Here is a 25,230-nt window from a genome sequence, read left to right as displayed (position 1 = left end):
GAGAAATAAGATAAGGACACTTCCTCGATCCAATAACTATAAAACCACCACCATTATCACTAATCGACGGTTTCCCCTGTGGCAGTATGGAGCATTGTCATGACGACCAAGTCTTCCAAAACTTTGAATCTAATTAGAGTTTAGAGAGCAAACTTTATAAAAACGAATTACTGCTGTTTTATTTTACGGTGTACAGGAAACGCTGCCGGTGATCGTAATTTATCAAATTCATCGTAAGCTGAAGGCCGAAATTTTGCACACTGTACGCAGCGTTTATGTTTGTTTTTACGTATTTTATCTATCTTTTTTGAAGCCTTTTTTTTGTTTTTTCCCGAGCTTTATCTTTTCCCCCCTTTACGTCCGGGCGACCGACCCTCAATTCGGAAGTCTATCGCATTTATCTACAGATCGTAATGATGATAAACTACCACCTCCTCACGCGGAGTAAACGTAATGTATTTATTGCATCCACGCTCGGAAGTTTCTTTCCTATCCATCTACGATCGGTATTTCTCTTAAAGACTTATAACATAACGTGTTTGAACAATGAAACAGACTTACCGTAAACCCGTCGATCGTCTAATTCGACGTATATCAACAATTTCATGGCGGTTGGTTTTCCAGGAATCAGACGAAGGCAGAAACAGGCTGATTCAATAGCATGATCAATTAGTTTTTGACGCCTGGACAGCCACCGCTGTATAATTATGAAGTACATCTTGCAACACGTAGAATGCATCCACATGAAATCATGCCCGTCAATAAGTCCCCAATTCATTTACGGGCACTGTTGGGCGTTCTGTAAGACACGTAGTTCACTTCCCATGCATAAAGTCATTTTATTTTTGTTACTTTTTTTTTACGGTACTAACTTTTAAGAAACATAGCAACTTGATCAACTATTGCGTCAGTCAAAAACTGCTACGCGCTTCAGACGCGCAGTCTCTTTCTATGACACTCCGGCAGAAATAATGAGCGCGTCAGTTTCAATGCAAGTGAGCCGGAACTGGTTCCTTCCTTCCCCTATGTGTTCTTTCAAGGAAACAGACTCCATCAGCTTCTGTGGAAAGTCAATTTCACAAAAAATAAAAAAATTAATCTATCCCGAAAAGGAAGCAGCCTATTATTATTATAGTTTCCCCTATAAATGTTTCGAAATGATACACTAGAGTTATAGGCCTGTGTCTCTATATCGACACGGCGATATTGGATGATGATGCACATTTTCCGGCTCTTCTCCCGTTGATCCTATTAGATACGTCTCACCTCTTCTTTTCTGCGCCTATTATTATCTCGCCCTCTACAGAGAAGAGGAGTGGACTCTTGTCTACTATAACAAAAACGAGTGTGCATTCCACCGCAATAATTCGGTCCAGCACCGTCTCAATAACGAAAAAAAAAAAGAAACTCAGTTGTCACATATAAATAGGTTCAAGGAGGAAGGCGGGACAAAAAAAGCGAACGTGAGATTGAGGGCTGTTCGTTGGAAGACAATCCAATGGTTGCACGGCATCAACGGCGATGATTTCTCTTGGCGCAGTTTATTTTTAATGAGATCAGGGGATTGGGAATCCCACATCGATATTTATTTGATAATATGAGAGGTTGGATGGAAACTCGAGGCATTTTACGGTGCTACTGCAGAGTGTGCAAACGAAAAAGAGGAGGGCATCGATCAAACGAACGAGGGCATCATTAATATCAACTCATCAACCGTGCGACTTGCACTACACGATATGCCTTATGTGCGGATTTCATTTTTGATCAGAAAAGAAATTATTCAGGCCCTCCATACTGCCATTACGATGATATACAAACACTAATTGTGCATGTTTTCCCTATCGCTATCATCAAAGATGCATCTGAAAGCTTTCTAGCTAGACTATATATGACTGTATAAGCAGAATTGCGCTCAATAGACAATCATTATGCTCTTACGAGTCAGTCAAATAAATATTACTACGGTTTTGTAATGTAGGGCACACAGGAGATGCGAGGAGACTGAAGCCAAAGGTATACGAGATTTTGGCAACAAAAAATATAGGGATAGTTCGTGATGCGGAAGTAGCGGTATCCAGCCAATCTAAATAATGGCCAAAGGACCTTGCCGTGACCCGAGAGGTAAGTGCCTGCCTGCACGACACAGTCTCACTAGTGCAACCTTTTTCTTTAATGTTGCAACGGCGTCTGTAACACGCAAGAGGTGGAGCTGTCGTTCCAAATTGCTGATTGGAAATGTTGTCGTTTGAGCGATGGCTTTAGCGTCACCAAGTTAATGGGAAATTTGCTCGCCAGCCACACGAACTGCACGGCGAGGAAAAAGGGAAAACCGTAACGAGAAAAACATCACAGCCAAAGGCGTGGCTCTCCTGTCTTTTTTAAAAGTGCATCGTGTACATCGTACCGATCGGTCTATCCCGATGTTATATCTCCGCCCAGCTCTGCGAACGCTGAAAACCCCCATGAAAAATGAATAAATCATTTCAAGCAAAATAAAGAAACACGACCAACATATCCGGCCGAATGCTATTAAACAAACTGAATATAATTTTCAATATAAATGTAGGGTTGGCAACAAGATGTCGACAGCAAACAAATGGGACGTGAAAAATGAATTTGTTGTTTTCGTTGCTGGTTTTCCAACCGAACCAAACATATTGAAACGACTAGCAAAGCTTCATATGTGTCGGTTGCCTGCTGGATACGTTTATAATGCTATCCATATTTGTACGCTTCTCGTGGGCTGTATAAGTAACTATAGAATAAGTTGTATAGGGTAGTTATTTGACCATATAGTACTACATGCGTATATATATAGTATGAGACCCGAACTTGGAGACGGGAGTACGGAGGCAGCTGTATATGCGCTTGTTGCGCCCGCCCCATGTGATCAGCTGTCTTTTCTCCCACGTTTTCAGTTACCATTTACACGACGTCTTTTAGCGCAGTTTTCTGGTCGATCTTACTTTTTCTTTTTTTCTTTCCTATCTCTTTTAGTCTCTTCGATTGCTTCTTCCACCTTTCGCTTTTTCTTCGTTTCTCTTCGTTTTATCTGAGCCTCTTTTTTCCCTTCCTTACTTTTATATCAACAATGTTTTTTTTTGTATGTACTTTTTGTTTCTTTGTGTGGGTCTCTACCAGCGAAGTTTACTTATCCCGCTGCAGAAGTCCTAGATCTCCCATTTTCACGCTCGCCAAATAGATCCACGACAGAGCCCCTCCCGGAAATAAGAACCTGGAAAATGTCAAACTTGATGAACCGCTTGATGAGTCCAATCCTTTCTTCAAGTGCTTCAAGTCGTGTCTTATAGATTGGTCTTTTCTTTTTTTTTTTTTTTACATCCCACTTAATCAACGTGATAATAAACGTTGGACTGCGTCCCAGCGGATGATTGTCCTTGACAGTAACCACAATGGCTTTTAATCACTCACAAGTGTCAGTTAAGATCAAAAGCTTTGATTAAATGATTCAAATCCGTCATTGTTGCTATCAACACGGTCGGACAACATCAAGTGTTTGCATCCTGATCTTCGGATAATCTCCTCTTGTTTCATCAACGGTATGATACTGTTATCATTATATACAATCCAAGATGTCTTGTTTTATTGAACGTAAATTGGCTACTAACAACTAGAAAAATATGCTGCGCAGTCTCCGTTTTTTACTGAAGCTTTTATTCACTGCGAAAAATGTTGAAATTTTTGTGCTGAAATCGGATTGACACAAGTGGCTGTGTCATGGAATACGAACTGGACGTGGCATTTTAAAACTTCTTGAGTCGCCTACGCGCAAAGTTGTCGAATTAGTTTCGGGTAAAACTTGTAGATCGATTATAAAAGTTAAAAATTTTGAGAATTTGAATAGGCTTTTGGCACGCGATCTTATTTTCTTTCCTGTGCAACCGGAAACTCTGCGGCTGGGACTTAACGATGACTCAACTGCATTACGTTTGCCGATTTGAATTATGCAGTTATAACAAAATGGCATTGCATGTCGTGACCCATTTGCAACTACACTGGTATTACATTAATTACCGAAGCATTGATTGATTATTTTCTGTTGTCAATGGTTTAGTAGTTATAGCAATTTTCACGCAACATGGAAGTGCGCCCCGTTTACGGTGTTCCATCACCGCCATCGTTACGCCTCTTATTGTCACCAACGATTCGTAAAGAATTTGAAAGGTTTTAAAGTATTTGCCAAGATTTTTAAAATTAGCTTTAATGTTTAACTGATAAAAATAGCTTAGATACTTTTAAACCTTGTTGTTTTAGTAGGATTAACAGAAAGCGCATTGTTATAACACGAATAGTTCAAATAGTTGCGTTAAAACATTTAATATGTGAGATTCCCCAAACCAAGCCAGTGGCTGGATTCTGGAAGAGCTGGATAAAAAAAAAGAGGGTTGGACCGCAGTCGGTTCCGCCGCAGCAGACGTTTCGCCACTTTGTGCGCGCGCTTCCCAATCTAGTAATTGATCTTCGGTGTTGGCATAACAGGACCGAGCCGCAGTTTTTTTTTCTAGGTCACCCGTATCACTCGGAACGAAGAATAATGAAAAAAAAAAAAAAAACGGAATAAGGAAAGGCAGGAAGAGATGCGGGACTAATGTCGCTGTTGTCTTTTTTATTTCGCTTGTTTTGTTTTCTTCTTCTTTATTTCCCTTTCGTTCTTTGACTATACAGTATGCGCTCGCCTTTTTTTTTTTTTGCAATAGAGCTCCTCTTTTATGTTTTTCTGAGGCCCGGTCGTATAGGTCTCGTCCGACTACAAATGACCACTCCGCCGGGAAATCCCGTTTTCCAATCCGAGATCGGGTTGCGTTGCCACGCGTCTATATCTTATCCAACTCGTTCTTTTTGCTTTCTTTTGGGTGTGTATGTCTGCGTGGTTCTCTTCTCTCTGTCTTTCTCTTCTTTCGCCGTTGTCTCTTTTTATTGAACCTTCCCCGTTTTCTCTCCATTTTCTTTGCGGCTCGATTCTTATTATCTTTTCTTTCCTAGCCGGCCCGTCGTCTGTCTCTGCTGTACAGCCGTGCGATATGTATAGCCAACTTTTTATTCTTCTTCTTTTTTCTTCACCAACCCATTATTGATTTCTGTTCATTTAATCAACAGCGACCTAGTTGGTTCGATATTTTTTTTATTTTTCTTCACGGCCATATGTTCTTGCACCCCTTGGCCTACATAAGCCATTTCCCTATCATAACTATACACTTTATATGAGGATAAGCTACATATATGGAGCTGCGAAATTACATGGACTTGATAGTTGGCAACGCCCATTCTTCTTCCTGCTGTTATCCTTTCTCTACCCACGTACCCCCCCCCCCCCCCCATATATATCGTTTTTGGCTTCCAAAATGCATTTCAGCTTCGACCAACTGTTTCCGGTGAAGTGACAGTGTGGCATATGCCAAAAGAAGAAAAATTCGTGGACGTGTAGGAATAACACAACTTGGTGAACTTTTGAACCGGTGATGGTCTTCAAGCTGAACCAAAACGGACAAGGCGAACCGACCACTACCCCCTACGCGTTGCGATGCCAAATCTTCTTCGACTTGGCATCGTTTAAAGCCAACATTTGCAGGTAGATTTAGCGTAAGATGCGATGAAAAATAGAGTTCCTTATCCTTCAGACGAAAACGCAGCATAAACTACATAAAAAATGTAGCATTAATATGTAATGATTGATGTTGCACCACTGATTTGAGTTCTTTACAAAGCCTGGCATCATCTGTAAACGTCTGACATCATCCAAGTTTTTTTTTTTCTAGAACTCAAAGTTCAATAGAACTAAGAGCTCGTACGCTGTTATAACTTGGCGAGTTCACAACGGACCTCTCATTTTTTCTTTCTTTCTTTCTTCCTTACATCTTTTCACGCTCCTGACAGTGTAGTACCGATTCGTACTACATCTGAAAGGCGAAACGACATCCGACAGATTTCATTTCCTCTATGTTTCTCCGTTCCCTTTTAGCTGGTTCGGGTTACCCCTCTTAGTTGGCGTTCCGACTCGTTTTCTCCATTGGAGCATGTCTTTAACTCTTGACGTCACGCTCTAGATTGAGAATGGCGGAAGATTGTTTCGGATGAGTCAAAACGACGTGACGCGCGTGGGAGGTTGCACGGAGTCCCTTTATAGCTATTTTTAGAATTCCAAGTAGCCCATATAAATATATCCATGCGCACAGGGCTTATGCGGGCCAACCGCCTGTGCGAGTGACACACTCCAAACGGGATAAATGTCCGTTTACTGACACTATTTATTCACTCGGAATAATGATAAGAGCATAGGTCCCAATCACGTGACTTTGTCTGTGGGGTATCATGTTTTCATATTTATTCTCTTGTAAGCTCTGTTTGTTTCCTTTCTTCTCTGCGATCAACCGCCTACGCTAGACTGAGTATTTTCAAACTGAGAAGCTGGCATTGTAGACATTTTCGTTTAAATGTTTTGGGGGTTAAGTTGGTGTGGTAGAATTTGGGACTTCGGGAATCCTGTTCCGGCAGTCATACCACTATGAATAAAACTGATAACTGAGACTCTACTAGTGATTTTCCATCATCGACGAAGCCCCATTTGATGGAGAGGCATAATCACAATGCTTAACCTATATAATTCGGGCAAATCTAGAATGGAATTTTACATCAGCTCTGTTGGTTGACAACAAGTGGATGACGTTACACTTGGACAATCAACGTTTCGCATAATGTAGATGATGAACCCAATACAGACAGTCCCTCATACCGCGCTCTGTGGTTGCAGCACATAAAAGAATATGTAACGTGTCATTAACTTTCGGATATTTGTCCATACATAATGCGTTAAACAGCATCAAATTAGAATCCAGAATTTATCTACCTTATACTGCATTCATCTTAGATTTACATACTTCTCCATTGCCAAATGTTGTTTCTCCAAAAATATAACCTCAGCTCTCAGCAGCTCGGCCTGACGTATAGCTTTACTTTACCGTCTCTGCTGATCTCTAAGTGTATGCCTGTATCGCAGATCCAGTATACATGTAAGCCCTCTGGCTTGGTGCGGGGCTGGCGCGCCCGGCTGTCTCATCAAGTAGATTTATTCGGGAGTTTTGTATACGGCAGCAGAGCCAGTGGTGCGTACAGAAGATCCATTTCATCTTATTCCAACAGGAAAACTTGAAGGATTCAGTTACCAGAGACTTGGGAGAGTTTGCTTCCAAAACAAAAAGCGTATAGCCCATGTCAGGACTATCAGCAGTACGACGATGTTGCGACTTGCCGAGTTCATACATATGTGTAACACACATCAAAAGGCGGAGTTACAGGGAACAGAGTAGAATGTTTTTTTTTTCTTTGTCGTTCTCATAAGGAGGAAGCTAAACAAAAATAACAAAAGCAAAAAACGAAAATCGTAAAAATAAGAAAAAAAAACTTCGGGGAAAAAAAAAAGAGTCTTCCGTTCAGTTGAACGATGATCTGTCATAGAATATATGGTCGGTTCCCGGCTGGATGCAGCGTTCCTTCATCCGCGTCCTCCCCCATTTCCATGTCACCTGATTGATAGATAGAGCGAGGATATTGAAGAGTAGAGGGCACGAGAGAGTATTAAAAAAAAAAGACGATAGAAGGGTAGGCCGTTATTAGAAGAGGGTATTGAAAACACGAAAACCCGTTCAACCAGCCATCACTCCCACGATGGAATATAAAAAAGAGAGAGGGTGGAACCAGAAACGATGTATAAAAGATGAGAAGGTTATTTATCCAATCACGACTTCTGGCTATAAATAAATGGTTCGACAATAATTCATCACGCGCCAAGCCCAGCTATTCTTTTTTTATATATATATTCCCAAGGATCGGGGGAGCAATTAGAAGGCTTCACCGTTTTCAATCCACAGCATCGCCAAGGCTCGTTCCGGCGACTAATAGTCGCAAGCTCCCCTCTGTATCCCTTTTTCTTCCGCCTTCTTCTCTATGTGTGTCCTTTTTTCTCATTCTCTGCCGATGTGTGAGGCCTGTAAACACATTCAGCCCCCGCTAGTGTATGTGTAGGCCTATATTAAGTCTGCCGAGCAACGCCACAGAGAATGTGTACGATTCTCTCTTTTCTCATCGAATGAAACGCGCTGGTCCATTATAGACCTTAATGCACCCACTTGCCTGTATGCGGTGGTGCTTTCATCTAATACGAATGTAATAGAAAATTCGCCGGCTCAACCAAGCGATTTTCTTGGCGCATTTTCTGTGCGTGATCCTTGTCCATGTTACAGGTTTATAAGTGTGCAATGGAGGGCTGCGCTGAATTATTGAATGAACCCTCCACCCTTTCCATAGCCGGTGATGGTGTTGTTGTATAGGTCTATTACACGGTGGGCGCAAGACGAGATTTGAAAAAGAGAAAAAAAAATAAATAGAGAAAAAGAAAGAGCCTTCCAGCTGCTGCTCGTACAAAAGGCCAAATTCCCGAGCTAATCAATACTCGACCAGCGCACACACACACACGCATCTGTGTACACGAACAGAGCGACACATGAACAACATACACACGCCGTAAAGTAGACAACATCAGCTACTACAAGAGTAACGCGGAGAATGCAGGTTGCCGTGCTGATTGCAATAAATCGGAAACCACCAAATTCGATTTCCTCCCTTCTTAATTTTGGTCTTTCTCTGTTGATTTCCTTTTCGGCATATCTTTATGATTAATCACACCGTATTTGGCCTTATGCCTACAGGTCGACTTAGGAGACTTTCGAATGCGGATGGGCTTTATAGAAATCCGGGTAACAATCCACCGGCAATCTTGAGCATTTCGTGTTTTTCAAAAGAGGTCAAGATTAGACGAGAAATGCATTGGACGTTAAATGTTCAATGTGCTGTGTAGGACTTGGAAAATTCCCTCTGATATATTCATGAGCAAATTCTATTCTTGTGGTTTGCTCCGGCGATAAGAAACAGATCGAGATAAGTCAGATGCTTCTTCGCAACTTAAATTCCTCCACATGATTCCGATGGTATCGAACTGACATTGTGGCGTACGCAGACGTCTATGCGGATTGTTTGTTTTTTTCTTTAATAATCGTAATCCTTTTAAAAAACATATATAAGGATAAAAAAAAGCAAATTTGACAACTTACAAGCGGTTTGCATTTCAAACATTTCCCCTCGCTATTAAGGGGAATACTATGTCGAAACGTAAACGAATATTCATCGATATATTTATTTTTCAATGTTGACCTTCTTCGATGTTTAAACAGCGATGCAGGCATTAGGCTAGTTTGGAATATCATTAGTCAATAACGGTAATTCGGGCGTATAACATTGGAGCTCCTGTGCCAGCCGGATATGCAGTTATTCAAGTACGCGAGCAACATCAAAGGCGAAAGAAAAATTCGTCGTCCATTTTTTATCTTATCTCGGTGAGTTAAAAATTTTTGCAATGAAAATCGAAGCATTTGCCGTCAACCCAATGTCCTCCGCCCAAGTTTCAGAACCTCCTCACTCCTCTTTCCAACCCCACTTCAATGCGGAAATAGCGTACAGCCCAGCAGCAGCGTACACTACTACGAAGGCTAACGGGCAGACAGAGTCAGCGCATTGATTTACACCCGAGGCTGTGCGTGTGTACCTTTGGTTGTCCGTTATTGTCCGTTGCTATGTGAAATAAAACATTACATCAGAAAGGAGCCCATTGTTCCCTTTTGAAATAAGTTGGTATAATATTTCGTAATCGCTTTCTTGTATAATTCCAGTTTTTAGATATGGCCGAATTCGACTCTCTTCGCGTATGCGCTTCTCGATTTAATCGAAATTCACGTAAGAAAAAACATAAGTTGTTTCTATTTCCACATTCAAAACTCGTGTGCATATTCGATAGCAGAAAATCAATACAACATAATCGATCAACGTCGTTCGAGTTGAATATCTGAAAACGTCACTGGAACCTTTGGCTGGAACTTGCGACCATCGGAAATGGGGGCAGTGGCTGTTGGTTACACAGGCCTCTTTTTCAAGTATAGCGACGTACAGCAAACGTGGGAGTATGTGCAACGCTTTCACACATCGGCAAGGGACACCACAGCCACTGACCCGTGGATTAGCATGTGAAATACAAAAAAAAAATAAGACAAACAAAATTTGGTTCCCAAATTGCGTTTACTTTCGTTCCGCTGCGGTTCATTTTTTTTTATTGTTGTTGTTAGTCTAGCGTATTGTAGACCTGCTCTATATAGAACACTGAATATTTGATGGTTTCTATCAAAAATAAGAGCAAGTTTAAAAAAAAAAACGCAACCAAGTGGATTGGCGTACTCTTGGTTTGCCTCTACACGCTCGCAGCAATTTTCTCGAGGCACTACGTATATATAGTCAGTATATAGAGTAGTTGTGTGTACGTGCGCATGTTACATATACATGGAAGAAGAGCGAGAAAGAACACAGTGGCTGGGGCGGTCGAGACAAAAACAAAAAATCCATAGTTTATCCCCACGGTGGAAGGCGGAGAACACGGGATAGGGTGGTAACACTAAAGGAGGTGGTACAAGGAAGTCAGTGGGAGGAAGAGGCGAACGAAATAAAAAAAAAACAGCATATCCGTAAATGTAGCACAAAAGAGGAATATCCAAACGCCAACAATAACGGGGAAGAAAATAATAAACATTTTACCGGTGTGATGGCATCACGGAACATATAAACTCTGGCAAATATGCATATGGAATAGATTGCTCCGCCATCGTCAGAGAGGTTGCGTAGGTGTCTGATGATAATAAGCCTTCTCTTGGTAGTGCCCCAATCCCCACAGGCTAACATTTAATTAAACTCTAAACATTTTTAAACCAATCAAATAAAATCATGATATACTTTTTCCTATTTAACTGCCATCCCAGGTAATTAAACTGTACAACATTATCGGAGTACAGTCGAAGAAAAACTTCTTATCGAGCGAACACATTTGAGAAAAAAAAAAAAAATAAGTTTTAATATTACAGAGGACATTTGGCGCAGGGAGGTAGCAGCTGGGTTTCATCACACTAGTGCACACTCCTATATAGATCGCGTGAAAATTATCATTGGAAGCGTGACTTTGGACGATGACTTGTAACATTTGGTTGCTTTCCATCTTCTGCCAAAACTTGGCCTAGAGCTGCTGATGGTGTCTTCTATCGTCGCTTTCTATACACACGTGCGTATGGCAGGCGATATAGGGAACACGTCGTAGCTGTCGGGCGGATGCACGGCGTGTGATGCAGGCATTCCGCACGCATATTTATACATAGCGAACGCATACCAGCGTGTTTCGTCTCAACTTTGACATCATTGGCAACGGGCCAACATCATAACTGGCACAGTGGTTGTTGAACTTCTTCTCCTTCTTCGCCTACGTTTATATTTGGTTGTTGTTTCTACCGTGTTCTATTTGATTGTCTTACGACGTACTGTTTACATACAACTTGTCAGAAATGGTTTTTGTTTTGTTTGGGCGGTTATTTTCGGTTTGTTTGTCTGAACTCATACAACCGATGTATCTGGAAAAAAAAACAGACACTTATAGCCACCACCACGTAAAAATATAAGAAACATATAAAAATACAACATCTTCTTTCTTGTCTGCTTCTGCACGATCTTTCTCCCTCCTCTTCGTTTTCCACCTTCTTTTTTTTTTATCCTTCTTCGTTTCCTTTATTTCCTTCCCTCACTTGTTTTTATTCGCTCTTCCCCTTTTTCTTTCCCCTCACGCTCAGTCCCGCTGCCTTTCAGTCGTTCGTGTTCCTCCTCTCGTTCCTCTTCTGTCTCCGTTCCATATGAACAAACGGCGCGGTATAGCCTAGTATACTATAGTAAAGAGCGGAAAGGCTTTGAACGTCCTCAGTCGATACCCGAACAGGGTGCACGGCTGGACGTGATTCCGTCCTCCCCTCCTATCAATCCCACATCAACCACACGAAAATAAATAGCCGTCAAAATTCAAATAATCAAAGCAAATTCAAAAAAAAAAGTACCGCAAGTTTTGTATTTCTTTTTTTCAGTTTTGGTTTTCAAATTGGCAAAACGAATTGAAAAGGAAAAAAAATTGAACAGGATCCAGGTGAGTAAAACCAATCATCAAAAAGTGTTTGGCGGCCGCCGATCAAAAATCCACAAACACAAACAAATTCCTCCCCATTTCGTTAAGGAGGAAAAAAACTAAATTACCGAAGCGCATAGATAATCAGTGGCGTTTTATTGTGTGTGCGTGTGTATGTGCCTGTGCGTTTCGTGAGTGTTTTTGACGGCAGTGTGGTATAATATTACGGCAGCAGCAACTTGTGCACCGATTTTCGTTCTGCTGCTGCATTATCGTGTGGCCCACCCAACCGTATCTGCATATCACGCCGCAGTCAGTGGGCATCGTTATACACATCGCCGACTGCTTTTGCTTGTCGGTTCCAGTTCAGCAAAAAAAAAGTGAGGGAACAGAGGGGATAAAGAAAAGTAAACCCACCTAGTTCTTTGATGTACCTGTAATGAAGGATCTTGCTGTTGATGGGGTGAACATTTCAATGAGGCGGGTTGTGCTTTAGCGTGTTGCTTCAAAGTCGACTTTTGCCGAAGCGTTTGTCTTCATCCAACGCTTTCACGACCAGTTTGGTGGTTTTGAAATTCCCTTCGACTATTACACAAATAAAAACTTCGGTGACACCGCGTCAACAAACTTTGGTAAAACCTTTACATCGTGGCTCGATCCGCCGTTAACTATGGATAATTTTAGTAAGTTAATAGCTGTTTCATTTCGTTTGGGTACACAGCCATATTTAGCTATAAACCGTTCGTAAAAAAATAAATCGTAGACGTGAAAAACCACTTTCGAATTTCTCATGTTTCCTTTTAGCAACCATGACTAGCCATATATAGTAGTATCCAACCTACATTACCCGGAGATCGCGTGAAAACAATTGGCCTTTTTTTTTTAAATCCCACTCATAAAAAATTCGCAACCACAGAGCGAGAGATTGTGAACATTTTTATACTGACGCGAGATCGTTAGATTCCGCCGACGGGTGTCGTATAATTTTTCAGCGTACAGCCCAAATTTTCAACTTTTCTTGTTGGCCATTGCACTCACAACACCTGTACTACATACAGTCGTTTACGCGTTGCAGAAAAAAAAAATTTGACGTCCTAAAATTGTACGCGTCATAAAGCTTAGAAATACGTGTATAGCTGTAGGTTGTGTGCTAGCGTATCGATTCACCAACTGCTGGGGTAAACGCAGCTGCTTTTAACACCTGTGTTGGGGATGGAAAAATATATTCGGGGTTCATCCCTCTCAGCGTCTGCGTTGTTGGAGACCAAGAATCCATCGTTTTCCTATCGAAAGAAGAGAAAACAAATTGCGATGTCGATGGCAAGAATTTTTAGTTTATGCCACACGCATCGGGTTATTTTGAATGAAAAAAAATAACATGAATTATGTTTTACAACACAAAAAGTGCTGCTGTACACGGCGATAGGGTATTTATTGTGTTGTTTCCTGTTGTTGTTTTCCCATATCCTCCATCCCTAAATTATTTAATGCTATTGTTTGGTAAAGGCCTTTTATTTGCAATAGTGGCCAATCACATCGGGCTGGCCTACCACGTTTAGGAATGTAAACAATTGTCGAATTCCTCTGTCAATTCGCCTTTCATCTGCCCCGAAAAGAATGCCATCGATTTGTCATTTTCGGAATTCTATTTTTTCTTTGAACCTACGTGACGCTGTTACGGTAGGCTACAAAGTGAATCGTAGCTACGTGAAAACAGAATTTGAAACAGGTGAACGCTGGTACACAGAATGGAAGAAGACTAGGTATAACACTGGCTTAACGTGAGATGTACTAAATGATTTAAGAAACAAGGTTTAATTAAAAGGGGTTTGATCCAGCAGGGTTGGAACAGCAGGGTGCATAATTTTGAAATTCCTCATTGATTGCGTCCTAACTCCGATTCTTGTATAACATTCGATGAATAGATAGGATTCAGGTCCAAAGTAATTGATTGTTAGTAAGTTTACATGTCAGCCTCATTATAGAAAGCCAACAACACAAACATCGAAAGAAATACATAAAAGAAGATAAAACAATGGCCAGGAAAGACAGATGGAAAAGAACTGGAAAAATAGAAGGGATCAGATTTTTCGTTTGACAAAATAAACGAAAAAAAAACGAGATCATTCCTCTTGGTCTATGATTCCAAAATGCTAAGAAAAACAAGTAGGTGTAACTATAATAATAATAAAAAAGAAATAATTCTATACGAATTCCAACCCAAAAATACGTAACCGCAGTAACACGTAAAGAACTTTGTTACAAAAAAGAAATCTAAAATGCATCTCTATCGCACAGACGGACGACGTTCTCGGTGATCCAATTGCCCGATGTCCTTGGAAGTCGAGTGTTGTACACGCCGCTGTAATGACAGCAGCGGGAGACGAAATAAATCAGCAATGACTCCCGCGTTCGGAACCTTATAGCTCCGTGCCATGTCGGTCGTCAGTTATCAATTATATGTACGACGGTAGTAGCAGATCCGTCCATCTAGTTCCTATTTGATATTTCGTTGGCTCAATGCGTACGTGAGCTGCCAGGTGCAACTCCCGTCGCTATGGTACTTTATACTTTACACTCCACATCGCATTGCATCACAATCATGTTGAGAGGTCACGCTGGATAGAAGGGCCAACGCTAAGGAGCGCAGCGCTAAGTGAGGAACGCTGTTTCCTCATAATAGATTTCATTGCTGGATAATAGCAAAAAAACTTCACCGAAACTTACTGTACGTCTAGCTAGCCCGCTATTAGGAGACAAGAAGACTCTTGTAGTTTCATCGCTACTTCCTCTAGGGACGATGAAAACCGGGAGAAAATGGGCAGAAGGTGAATGAACGCGGACGTTTTCAGCTGAATACGAAGCTGTTTTCTTGCCCTACGAAATTGCAAGTGTAAAAAAGCTGGGAGAATTTCATCATCATGTTTTTTCTTTTAGTCGTCCCTAGCGTTTCCTTCCTGTTCGTGAACATCTAGCACATCCAGCAGCGCGAAGATGTCAGCCGTATAAGACAGGAGCTGTTAGAAATGCTTAGATGATTGAATTGCTTTACTCCTATCTACTATGCTACTAGCTGTGCCAAGAAGGGCAACGAGCAGAGAACGTACCAAGATGCTTTCCTACATTCTGATGCGTCCCACTCTTGCATTCTACTCTGCCAGTTTGCCCATCCATTTGGAGCAAAGTCCGGAGGGACAGCGGCGTGGCTTCTAAGAGCCACTACACTTCGATGAGAGAAGTCTTGGAGAGGAGAGGTGGATAAATACTTGTAAACGAAAGAAAGAAAAGGAAAAACTGGTGTTTGTAGTGGGTCTTGGAACAATCGTGAGCTTGTAAAATCACCAAAAATGGGCGTATTTGTCATTTGTCTTTTGTTTTCTTTCCGATCAAAGGAGACACGACAGTACAATGTCGTTAAATAATCACTTTGGGCATTATTTACGATGGTGATCGACTGGAAATCGATCAATCGATTTCACGGTGGCAGGGGTGCAGCAGATAATTTAAAATTTTATAGTAGTTATTATCGAGCCCAGCAATAGCCAATTCCCGGGCATAGTAGACACTCTACTGATAATAACGAAGTTCCGATTTTACGCATGAATCAATAAATAGGACTATGAAAATTGAAGAGGACTTTCAGCACTTTTTGAAATCCCTAAACAGATTTTGTATTTTTCGTATTTTCTTGGCTGCGCTTTCGCCATAATTTGACTTTTTCCATCTCTGTGCCTTTACAAGGAAAACTCCAATAAGATGCTTTGACATTTCCATTAGAACTGACGGAGCATTCCTCGCTTTTTTTTCCTTTCCCCAGTTGCCATTGATGCTATCGAGCAACGTTGGTAATTCCTACTAAAAAAAAAAAGGATTGGTCCATCAGGGGAGGAGGCAATGTCCAAGCATGCCATTGCTCTATGACAGGTTCCTATGGCAACGCCAAACGGTGATACATTAGTGCCATCCTTTTCTGAATTCTTTTGCAACTGTTCCATGTCATGTTGATGGATTAGACTAGATGACGCTGTCTCAACCGACTTCTATTGTATCCTTTTACGACGGTAAACGGGTGCATCAAAGCGAGCGGCGATGCATGTGCATCTATAATAATTATTAAAAATAATTCGCGCTATGACACGCATCGCGTTATCATGTCCACACTTCCGTGTCTTGGGGACATAAAAATAATTTCTTCTGTGTTCCCTAGCAACATTCACGCTCACCTTTGCAATGCGGAAAAAGTTGTTTTGCGCTTGCTTTTTTTTTTTGGTTGCCATTCCATCATCAAAAGTTACCTAATACTTCAACGACTTGCGTTCTGTTAACGGTGCATTACCGTTCTTGCTCTATCATCCAAGTTCCAACCCGCCCTCCTCTTGAGACCCTACGATATTTTAAGACAGGTGTATATATATAGGTATACTATTGAGGTGCATCGAAAAAGAAAGGTCTTTTTGCGGATGCGCGCAACTTGCAAGAGTGTGGTTCGACGAGCGGTACCATTGCTGCAGCTACTAGAACTGATGGATCGATACGAATTGCTGTCTTAACAAGGCCAAAGCCACTATTTTCTTACCGATGGCGCTGACACTATTTAGCGAGCGTTGTCACGTTCCAGAAATAGACGCGCCTCCGGTTGTATTGAGCGCCTTGGTCAAAGGGGATTGGGGAAAAAGAAACGCATGTCGGTTTGCACGCACAAACAAATATATCGCATTAAAGTACATTTGGATGGGAACCCTTTATTTTCAAAATAGCATGAAACGATTATAATTGATCGAATAAACGTCCACCTTTGATAACAATACGAAGAACGGAGCGAAGGAAAATGAATTGGAAATCAAAGGTGGTTGATTTCAGATATTGGATACAATGTGCGGATAGAAGTGGTAAATAAATGAGCTTCCCTGTGAAATAAATGACATCCCTTCTGCACATCAGTGGCTCCCTGCAATCCTCTGATGTGGTTGCAAAGTCCCGAAAAACCGAGGAGACCCTAAACCGATTGTCACGATCCCAGATGTTCTGCGACTGGCACTCAACAACGGTACCTTGGTCGTTCCATCAAGATCGTGAAGATCCCGCGAGACTTGGCGACTGATTTTTTCGCTCGCCTCTTCCATTTTTTTGCCAATTCTATTTCGTTTGATTTCATTTCTTTTTTTTTCTTCCCATCGTCGACTTCGATTTCCCGAGTATTTGTCTTTGGTCTTGTTTGATGATGAACCGACGTCCTTATTGCTGGACCGGCAGCGGTGCCGTCAGATGTCGTCTTTCGCATACAAAAAGAACAGAAAAAGCAAACAAACGGAGACAAAAGCAAAAAAAAAAAAAGAAAAATAGAACAACAAAAATGTCACAGTTGTAGACATCGCTTGAATGCTCCAGTCATATTGACCAGCATCTGCACGTTACACACACACACACGGGCACACATCTTCCAGTCTACTTCCAGCTTCGTCTGCCACCGTGCGGGCGTGACAAAGTCAATGCGACTCATGCTCGGTAAACACGAAAGCTACACCCCTCTATTCTTGAAGTCATCTGTCATGCAGACCTCCCCCGACATGTCACGGGGCTGACCAGCGGCAAGACGGCCAATTTTTTCCGTTCTCCTCGCAGTTGTTGGGAACGTACATGCTTTGAATAATCGATTTCATATGCGACTCGTTTTCTTTGCTGCTGACTATGAACCTCGCCGATCGTTCGCTATGTGGACTTGAAAAAAGAAAACAAGCTGAATGTATAAGCAGGCAGACACAGACACTGGGAAAGAGAGAAAAAAAAAAAGTCGGAATCGATTTAATGTCATCCAGGAGAAAACTTGATCCAGAAGCTGGCTTGGGGTATAATGTACATAGAAGATATAGCATATGGATATATTCGATGCTGCTGGGGAAACTGGCCTACTTCGCATAATAGTACGATATTCAGTTGCTGTCAGTTTTCACGTACAATTGCCCTCACTCGTTAAATTTGCTTTCTTTCGATCCTTTTTCAAGACGGCCGTGCTTCCTGTTACCCTTTGCACTCACACGCTTTTATTCGTAGCAGACTATAGAGCACTCTAGTTTAGCTTTTCTTTTACTTAGAACTACATAAGAGGAGAAGAACTAAAAGATCGAATGGATACACTCGAAATGATTCCCTAACGGGCCTGCTGCACTCAAAGTTTTTTGGCGGAAACGGGGGGATGAAACTTTTCCTTTCGGCCGACTCGCCTAGTTACGTGGATCAATAAATAAATGATTCGACTCACGAATATATATTATTTGATACAAGAACTTGATGCACTTCAGTTGAAAATTTTACTATTTATTGATTCGCAGAACGCCGGTGCTATTCTAACATCCGTGCGTGAAAAAAAAGCAAACAACCCAACAAACTGCCTACACAACAAGCAAACCGACAACTTGAACCATGGAGACCAAGCGGTTAGGACGACGGCGAAGAGTTTCCCATCAACAAGATTTAGCGCAAAACGTGAACAGACGAGATGATACGAATTCACGGTTTCCTCAGAGCCAGGAACAGTTGAATGAGAAACGGGGCAACATCCTCGTCGGTCTGACAATAACCAGCCGGACAAGAAACAAACCTGATGTGGCTAACGTCGTTGACCAGCAGCGATGCTTCAGTTGCCAAGTTACGGCGGTGGAATCGCCCAGCACTCGACTTTCAACAGCGTCGGTTCGCCAACAACACGACCACCACCCTGGGCAAAGACGACAGCTGAGATCAATGCCAACGCTTATGTGGCTGAGTGCGGCTCTGTTGCTCATGTGCCCAACGGCGATGCGGGCGACTCGACTCGGACAACACGGAACAATAGCGACGAGTGCAGGAAATGCTGCCGACCATGACTATCATACTAGCGGAGCCCACACGACAACAACGGCTGAAGACTATGAAGATCCTTCGCTTATAATCAACACGCTGGCGGGCAGAATTCGTGGCATGACGGCCGTAACGCCGACCGGCAAGGAGGTGGACGTGTGGAACAGCGTCCCGTTCGCCCAGCCGCCGGTCGGCGAGCTGCGCTTCCGCCACCCGAGACCGATGGACCCGTGGGACGGCGTCCGGGACACGCGAGACATGCCCAACTCTTGCTGGCAGACGATGGACGACTTCTTCGGCAATTTCGCCGGATCGACCATGTGGAACGCCAACACGGAGCGGAGCGAGGACTGTCTGTACCTCAGCGTCACGGTGCCTCGTCCGCGACCCAAGAACGCAGCCGTCATGGTCTGGATCTTTGGTGGAGGATTCGTCACTGGATCGTCGACACTTGATGTCTACGACCCAAAGATCCTCGTCTCCGAAGAGAACGTCATCTACGTTTCGCTTCAGTACAGGGTCGCCTCCCTGGGATTCCTCTATTTCGACCAGCCGGGCGCTCCGGGCAACATGGGCATGTTCGACCAGGTGGCCGCTCTCCAGTGGGTCCACTCCAACATCGCCTTCTTCGGCGGCAACCCCAACAACATCACGCTCTTCGGCGAGTCGGCCGGAGCGGCCAGCGTCTCCATGCACTTGCTCTCGCCGTTGAGTCGCAACTTGTTCAGTCAGGCCATCATGCAAAGTGGATCAGCGACAGCTCCGTGGGCTACAGTCGACAGAGAAGAGACTATCATCCGTGGACTGAGACTCGCCGAAGCTGTTGGCTGCCCACACAGCCGGGCGAATCTCAGCTCAGCGTTGGAATGTCTGCGGACCATTAACGCTTCAACTCTCGTAAACAATGAGGTAACAATTGAGGCCGTGATTCAATCAATTTTCAAAGGATTTGCTTAGTTTGATAGCTTTAAACAAAATTTCAGGTGGCTCCGCTGGGGATCCTGGAGTTCTCTTTCGTGCCGATCGTGGACGGCGCCTTCCTGGACGAGTCGCCGAAACGTTCGCTGGCGACGCGCAACTTCAAAAAGTGCAACATCATGATGGGCAGCAACACGGAGGAGGGCTACTTCTTCATCTTCTACTACCTGTACAACCTGTTCCCCAAAGAGGAGAACGTCTACATCAACCGGGAGCAGTTCCTGCAGTCGGTCCAGGAGCTGAACCCGTTCGCCAACAGCATCGCCCGCCAGGCCATCATCTTCGAGTACACGGACTGGTCGAATCCGGACGATCCGATCCGCAACCGCGACGCCCTGGACAAGATGGTCGGCGACTACCATTTCACCTGCAACGTCAACGAGTTCGCCCACCGCTACGCCGAGATGGGCGGCAGCAACAACGTCTACATGTACTACTACACGCACAGGTCGTCGACGCACCTGTGGCCCAGCTGGACCGGCGTCCTCCACGCCGACGAGATCAACTTTGTCTTCGGAGAGCCGCTCAATCCCACCAAGGGCTATCTACCTCAGGAGATTGCACTCAGCAAGAAAATGATGCGCTACTGGGCCAACTTTGCTCGCACCGGGTAACGTTTTACACGCATGATCTTCATTTTTCATTAGAATTTAAATTCATTTGCGTTCTTTACTGGACAGCAATCCAAGTAAGAATCCCGACGGTTCTTGGACCCAAGAATATTGGCCAGTTCATACTCCTTACGGACGAGAATATCTCACGTTTGCTGCCAACCATTCCTGGGTAGGTCGTGGACCTCGACTAAGGCAATGTGCTTTCTGGAAAAAGTATCTACCTAGTCTCAAAACGGCTGCAGGTAAGAATGTCTCTCTCTCTCTCTTCCATGGCAACGTGCACGATTTCCCACCGGCTGTACCTAAAGTTCCCCCTGAGTCTATTTTTTTTTTTTACACGCCCAAACTTTGAATTGCTGTCTACTTATTTTATTGGTACAAAGAGAGTCACGTTGGCTCTAATCAGCTTAGTAATAGGGTGTGGTACGGTGTCGCTATAACATAGCGTGACGTTATGCCTTGTTTCACGGCGTCATATAGACTTCAGTAAAAGAAAAAGAGGCTCGTGAGGTCTTCTAGACTTTACAGTTCCGATCTTAATAGAGAGGTAAACTGTTGGCTGTGTAACTACGACAGACTCACTAGTTCCCGTTCATTTCGGTGTTTTCTTTTTCTTATCGTGCCTCTGCACGTTTCAAATGGTAAGGCCTATTAAAGAACCCCGAAATGCTAAATGTTCATGTATCGTTGGCCGCCCGTCTTTTGCTAGACGTCGTTAACGTCCAACATCAACAGCTAATAATGTGATGCTCTCAACGGCACAGGGAAAGAAACTGAGCGCTTAAGAAGACGTTTCTGATAGATGCGAGGGAACTTGAGCACCTGTGTACACGGCATACACTCTTCTAGTTTATCCGGTTATCAAATAATGTCTTATGTCTATCCAAGGGGGGTGGAGAATAAAAGGCTCCTTGCGGATGGATCGAGAACCCGAATGTACGCTGCACGTGTAGCTATCATCCGTTTCGTTCATCTATGCCGCTAGAAACAAGTAGAGGAAAGAATTAATCAAAAACAACGGAGATTGGTGTAAAGAGGCTCACTTCCTTCTCTGAGAAACTCAGTTGTTCTAATAAGGATCCAGGATTTTAAATGTTGAGTTGCAGAATTGCGCAACGTATAAGAGTATACGGCTATATGATGTACTCAGTACGTGGGCTTTACTCAACTGACAAGCATTTGAATTCGGCACTCGAGCACTTCCTGTCGGCTGCTCGTATTCATACAGTTGTGAACTACTGGCGCCCATCTTCCCAAACGTCATCACAGTGTGAATAGAGGACATGGAAGCGTACAAAGTGAAAACGAAAAATAACGCGATAAGAAAGCTACAACAATTTAAGCTGGAATGTAATTGGATCCTTTGCGCAATAAGAATTGGATGGTGTCAGCTGACGGTAGCACCGCTGCGTAAATTTTTACAGGAGAGAAACAATCAACGATAAGCTTGAAGTTTTTGTTTCTAGCCAGAGTGGGTGGATCAGCTGTCAAGAACCTCCATTTTCCCGGGACCCGACAGTGCAGTACATCTACCCAATGGATGTGATCGATCAAGACGTCACAGCGCAACCATCGGCATAGTTTGCTTTGCGGCCATCTTTTTTTTTTCTTTTATTTTTATCCAGAACCCATTTTCTCATTTTTTTTATGATACTGCTTTTATCCTCTTCGGTCCCAGTGGTCGGTTCCGTCCTCCACATTTATTTGCGACGACTGCAATGTGAGCAGAGTTTCCTCTCGCTTGACATAACTTGACATTGTGTGCAGCGTGCATATGGCTCGTACCGCATCCCTAGAGAAATCGGTGGTTGGCCTTCCTCTTCCGTTTCTCCGAGTTCCGCTCTAGAATGACCTAGCGTAACATATAGCTTGACTGCTAGTACTTCCCGCCCACCACAGTTCTTCATCAAGAAACGTCAACCCCGTTGACGTCAGAGACGGTAGCCATTTTTCCGTGAATAGTGCAGTGGGAATCTTCGTTCCGGAAGAGATCCACGACTTATGACGTATTACCTATAACTTCAACCAAGCAAAAATTCAAAATAACTTGTGTCATGTTCTTTTGCCTCTCAAGCCAATCGGATCAGCAACCACTGACACCATTACCTGGGTAGGTGGGTGGATGGAAAAATAAAGTGGGTAGCACAATTTTGTGTAAGCAAAACTTGTTAACAAGGAACAGAGGAAGTGAAAAAAAAAAAAAACAATTCACCAGCGGATGTTTGTCAATCTTCAGCTGCGTTATTTTTAACGTCTAGTTATACGCGAATCTCTGAAAAATCGCTGTCACAGCTCTAGCAGTCCCGTTCGAAGCAGTTCCAGATCGGCGAACGAGCAATACCGTATGCATAATGATAACAGATGAACGGTCGATATCGATTGATCGGACTAACAAACACACACTAAAAAGAAAGAAGAGTTGTCTTATCTTTATTTTTTTCCTTTCCTTTTTCTTATTATGTGGACACGTAGCCAATCTGCAACAGCCGCCAGCCCAGTGTCCAACCAGCAGCGGAGTGGCTTCCTTGGATCGACTGGGTATTCCAACTTTCTGCTCGCTTATAAGCGTCGCTTTGTGGGCCATGGTTGAGCTTCGAAATCAGTGCTGAAATCCTCGACGATGACGTCTAACTATATCGTCCTAACACGCCCTTAACCCACGCATCCTTAAGACTTGGAGAAGTGCCAGCGGGTCGGGCGGCCAAAGAGAAATCCAGGAGTAACAATCACCAAACAATGATCCCGTCAAAGATTAATCAGCTTACTGTCGAACATTTTCAAAAGAATAGAGAATTGAATGATGGGAAAAGGCAAAGAAAAACGAGACATAATTATTATTCTTTTCAATGCAAACAACATTACCGCCAGTTTCTGTGGGTGCGGTCACGATGTTTTCGTAAGAGAGGAGCATGCTGCCAATCATCTCTAATGTACTCCAGTTGATTATGTTGTTTTATACAGTCCAGTACGCAAACCCTAAAATAACCCATCCCTCCACACCTATCGTCAGTTGCACCATCTCCTTTGCTCGTGCTCTTGTAAACAATTTTTGCGTGTGATCGCATATTCAGTCTTATATTTAATCCAATATCATTTAGTCCTACAGTACATAAAGCGAGGGAGGCTAACAAACTGACAAAACGTACGTGAATAACGAAGGTATATGTAATCGCAGGGTTGTTGAATACGGTTGTGTCAATCCCCCTTTGGGATTGAGTTCATGAATCCCCTTCGTACGCGACAGACTGAGAGGGCTCATTTGTAAACCATGGAATAGTTGATTAGTTGTTTTTACTTTTCTTATCGGCATTCCTTTGTTTATTTCTCGAAACGTTTGATGATGATTAGTTGGGTGACTTTGCATACGCAATTTTATATGCAAAATCCGTTGAAGAATCAATGAACGGTTCTACATGAAGACCGAGGTGAAGATGACCCAAAACCTCCATCATCATTCGCAGCTTATAGTTTAACACTGCCAATATGTGCGAACAAAAGAAGCCTGGAAGAACATTGCTACTGTTTTTGTTAACTTCTACACACCTCAGCGGCAAAATACTATAGGACTGGGAATCTCTGATTGTAGTAACACATCCATTCTGTTTTTATAAACGACGACGATAATGTTCCCTAGCCTATCCAATCCGTCAAATTTATCCCTCGTTCTAATTACATTTTCCCTGTTTCTTGTTGGTATACAACTTCTGTTGGGTTTGCTACTCACGTTTCATCTTTTTACTTGACTGGACTGAGCTCAGTTTCCATTTTTTCAAAGTTAATTTGATATCATATATTTGAATCGGATTTTGATGGATCGTCATCTGTGCTGACATGTTTCGTTGATTTATTAACTACTGATTTAAAAACTTTCCTTTTTATTTTTATTTTTTACTACCGATTTGACTGGATTCATTATATTTACTATACTTTGGGATCGCTGAAGTTTTTTATGTAGCTCCACCATGGACACTGCCGTTTATCTTCAAATTGCCTTGCTAGCCTACTTCTGTCTCATCATCTGTCACATGGCTCGTTATGACAAAACATTTCAATTTGTATATATAGACGACGCAAAAGCTGAAAAAAAGAAAAAGAAAAGCAAAAAAAAGTTCAAAAAAACATACAAAAAAAGAAAAAGAAAATGCAACTTATTCAAATGCACTCACTTTTAGATATTCAAATGAACGATGTCGTTTCTGATTTCAATTTCAGTTGAGTTTTGCCAAGTAATGTCACTCTGTGGCGGTGCATTGATCATCTTGCTTAACAAAACATTTCGTTGCATTTTCCTCTTTTAATGGGCAAAAAGAAGTCTGAAATATCGCACGTCGCATTCCACAATCAATATCCTTGCAAGACAAAAAAAAATTCTAAAAAAAAAAAAGAAAAGAAGAAAGAAAACAGGACGACAAAAGCAAAGACATTATAGAACAAAACGCTAATTATTATACCCTGGGATATACCTAACCTAGATATTCTTGCACCTGTCAAATGTTACTACTAAATAGTGTTTATCATTGGAAGAATTTCGTTTCCTTTTCCAAATCATCAATATTATTATCATCGATAATAGTTTTTAAAATAATAAACCTTGGCATGAATATATTTCTCGTTGTTCAAGTCGACTCATTGACAAGTTACTGTACCAATTATTAGATGTCATCATGTTTCAATTTAAAAAAAGAAAAAAAAAGAAAACCACACATACACACACTTTATCAAATCCCATCTCATCCACCATTTCCCTGT

The 25,230-nt window shown here is 42.5% G+C and overlaps 1 protein-coding gene across 1 annotated transcript; it reads left to right on the top strand.

Moving 5' to 3' along the window:
• Positions 1-11,750: 11,750 nt before the first annotated feature.
• LOC130699247 (acetylcholinesterase-like) lies at positions 11,751-23,519 on the top strand. The gene is made up of 5 exons (XM_057521555.2): positions 11,751-12,735; positions 18,382-19,798; positions 19,873-20,477; positions 20,548-20,723; positions 22,954-23,519. Exons 2-5 carry the CDS (start codon positions 18,473-18,475, stop codon positions 23,088-23,090), a joined length of 2,244 nt encoding a protein of 747 aa, XP_057377538.1. The 5' UTR covers positions 11,751-12,735; positions 18,382-18,472; the 3' UTR covers positions 23,091-23,519.
• The last annotated feature ends 1,711 nt before the right edge of the window (positions 23,520-25,230 follow it).

The sequence above is a fragment of the Daphnia carinata genome, chromosome 7 (assembly GCF_022539665.2).
Source record: "Daphnia carinata strain CSIRO-1 chromosome 7, CSIRO_AGI_Dcar_HiC_V3, whole genome shotgun sequence".
Classification (NCBI taxonomy): Eukaryota; Metazoa; Arthropoda; class Branchiopoda; order Diplostraca; family Daphniidae; genus Daphnia; species Daphnia carinata.
Note: the sequence above shows the minus strand (reverse complement) of the source record. Positions and strands in the feature narration are given on the sequence as shown.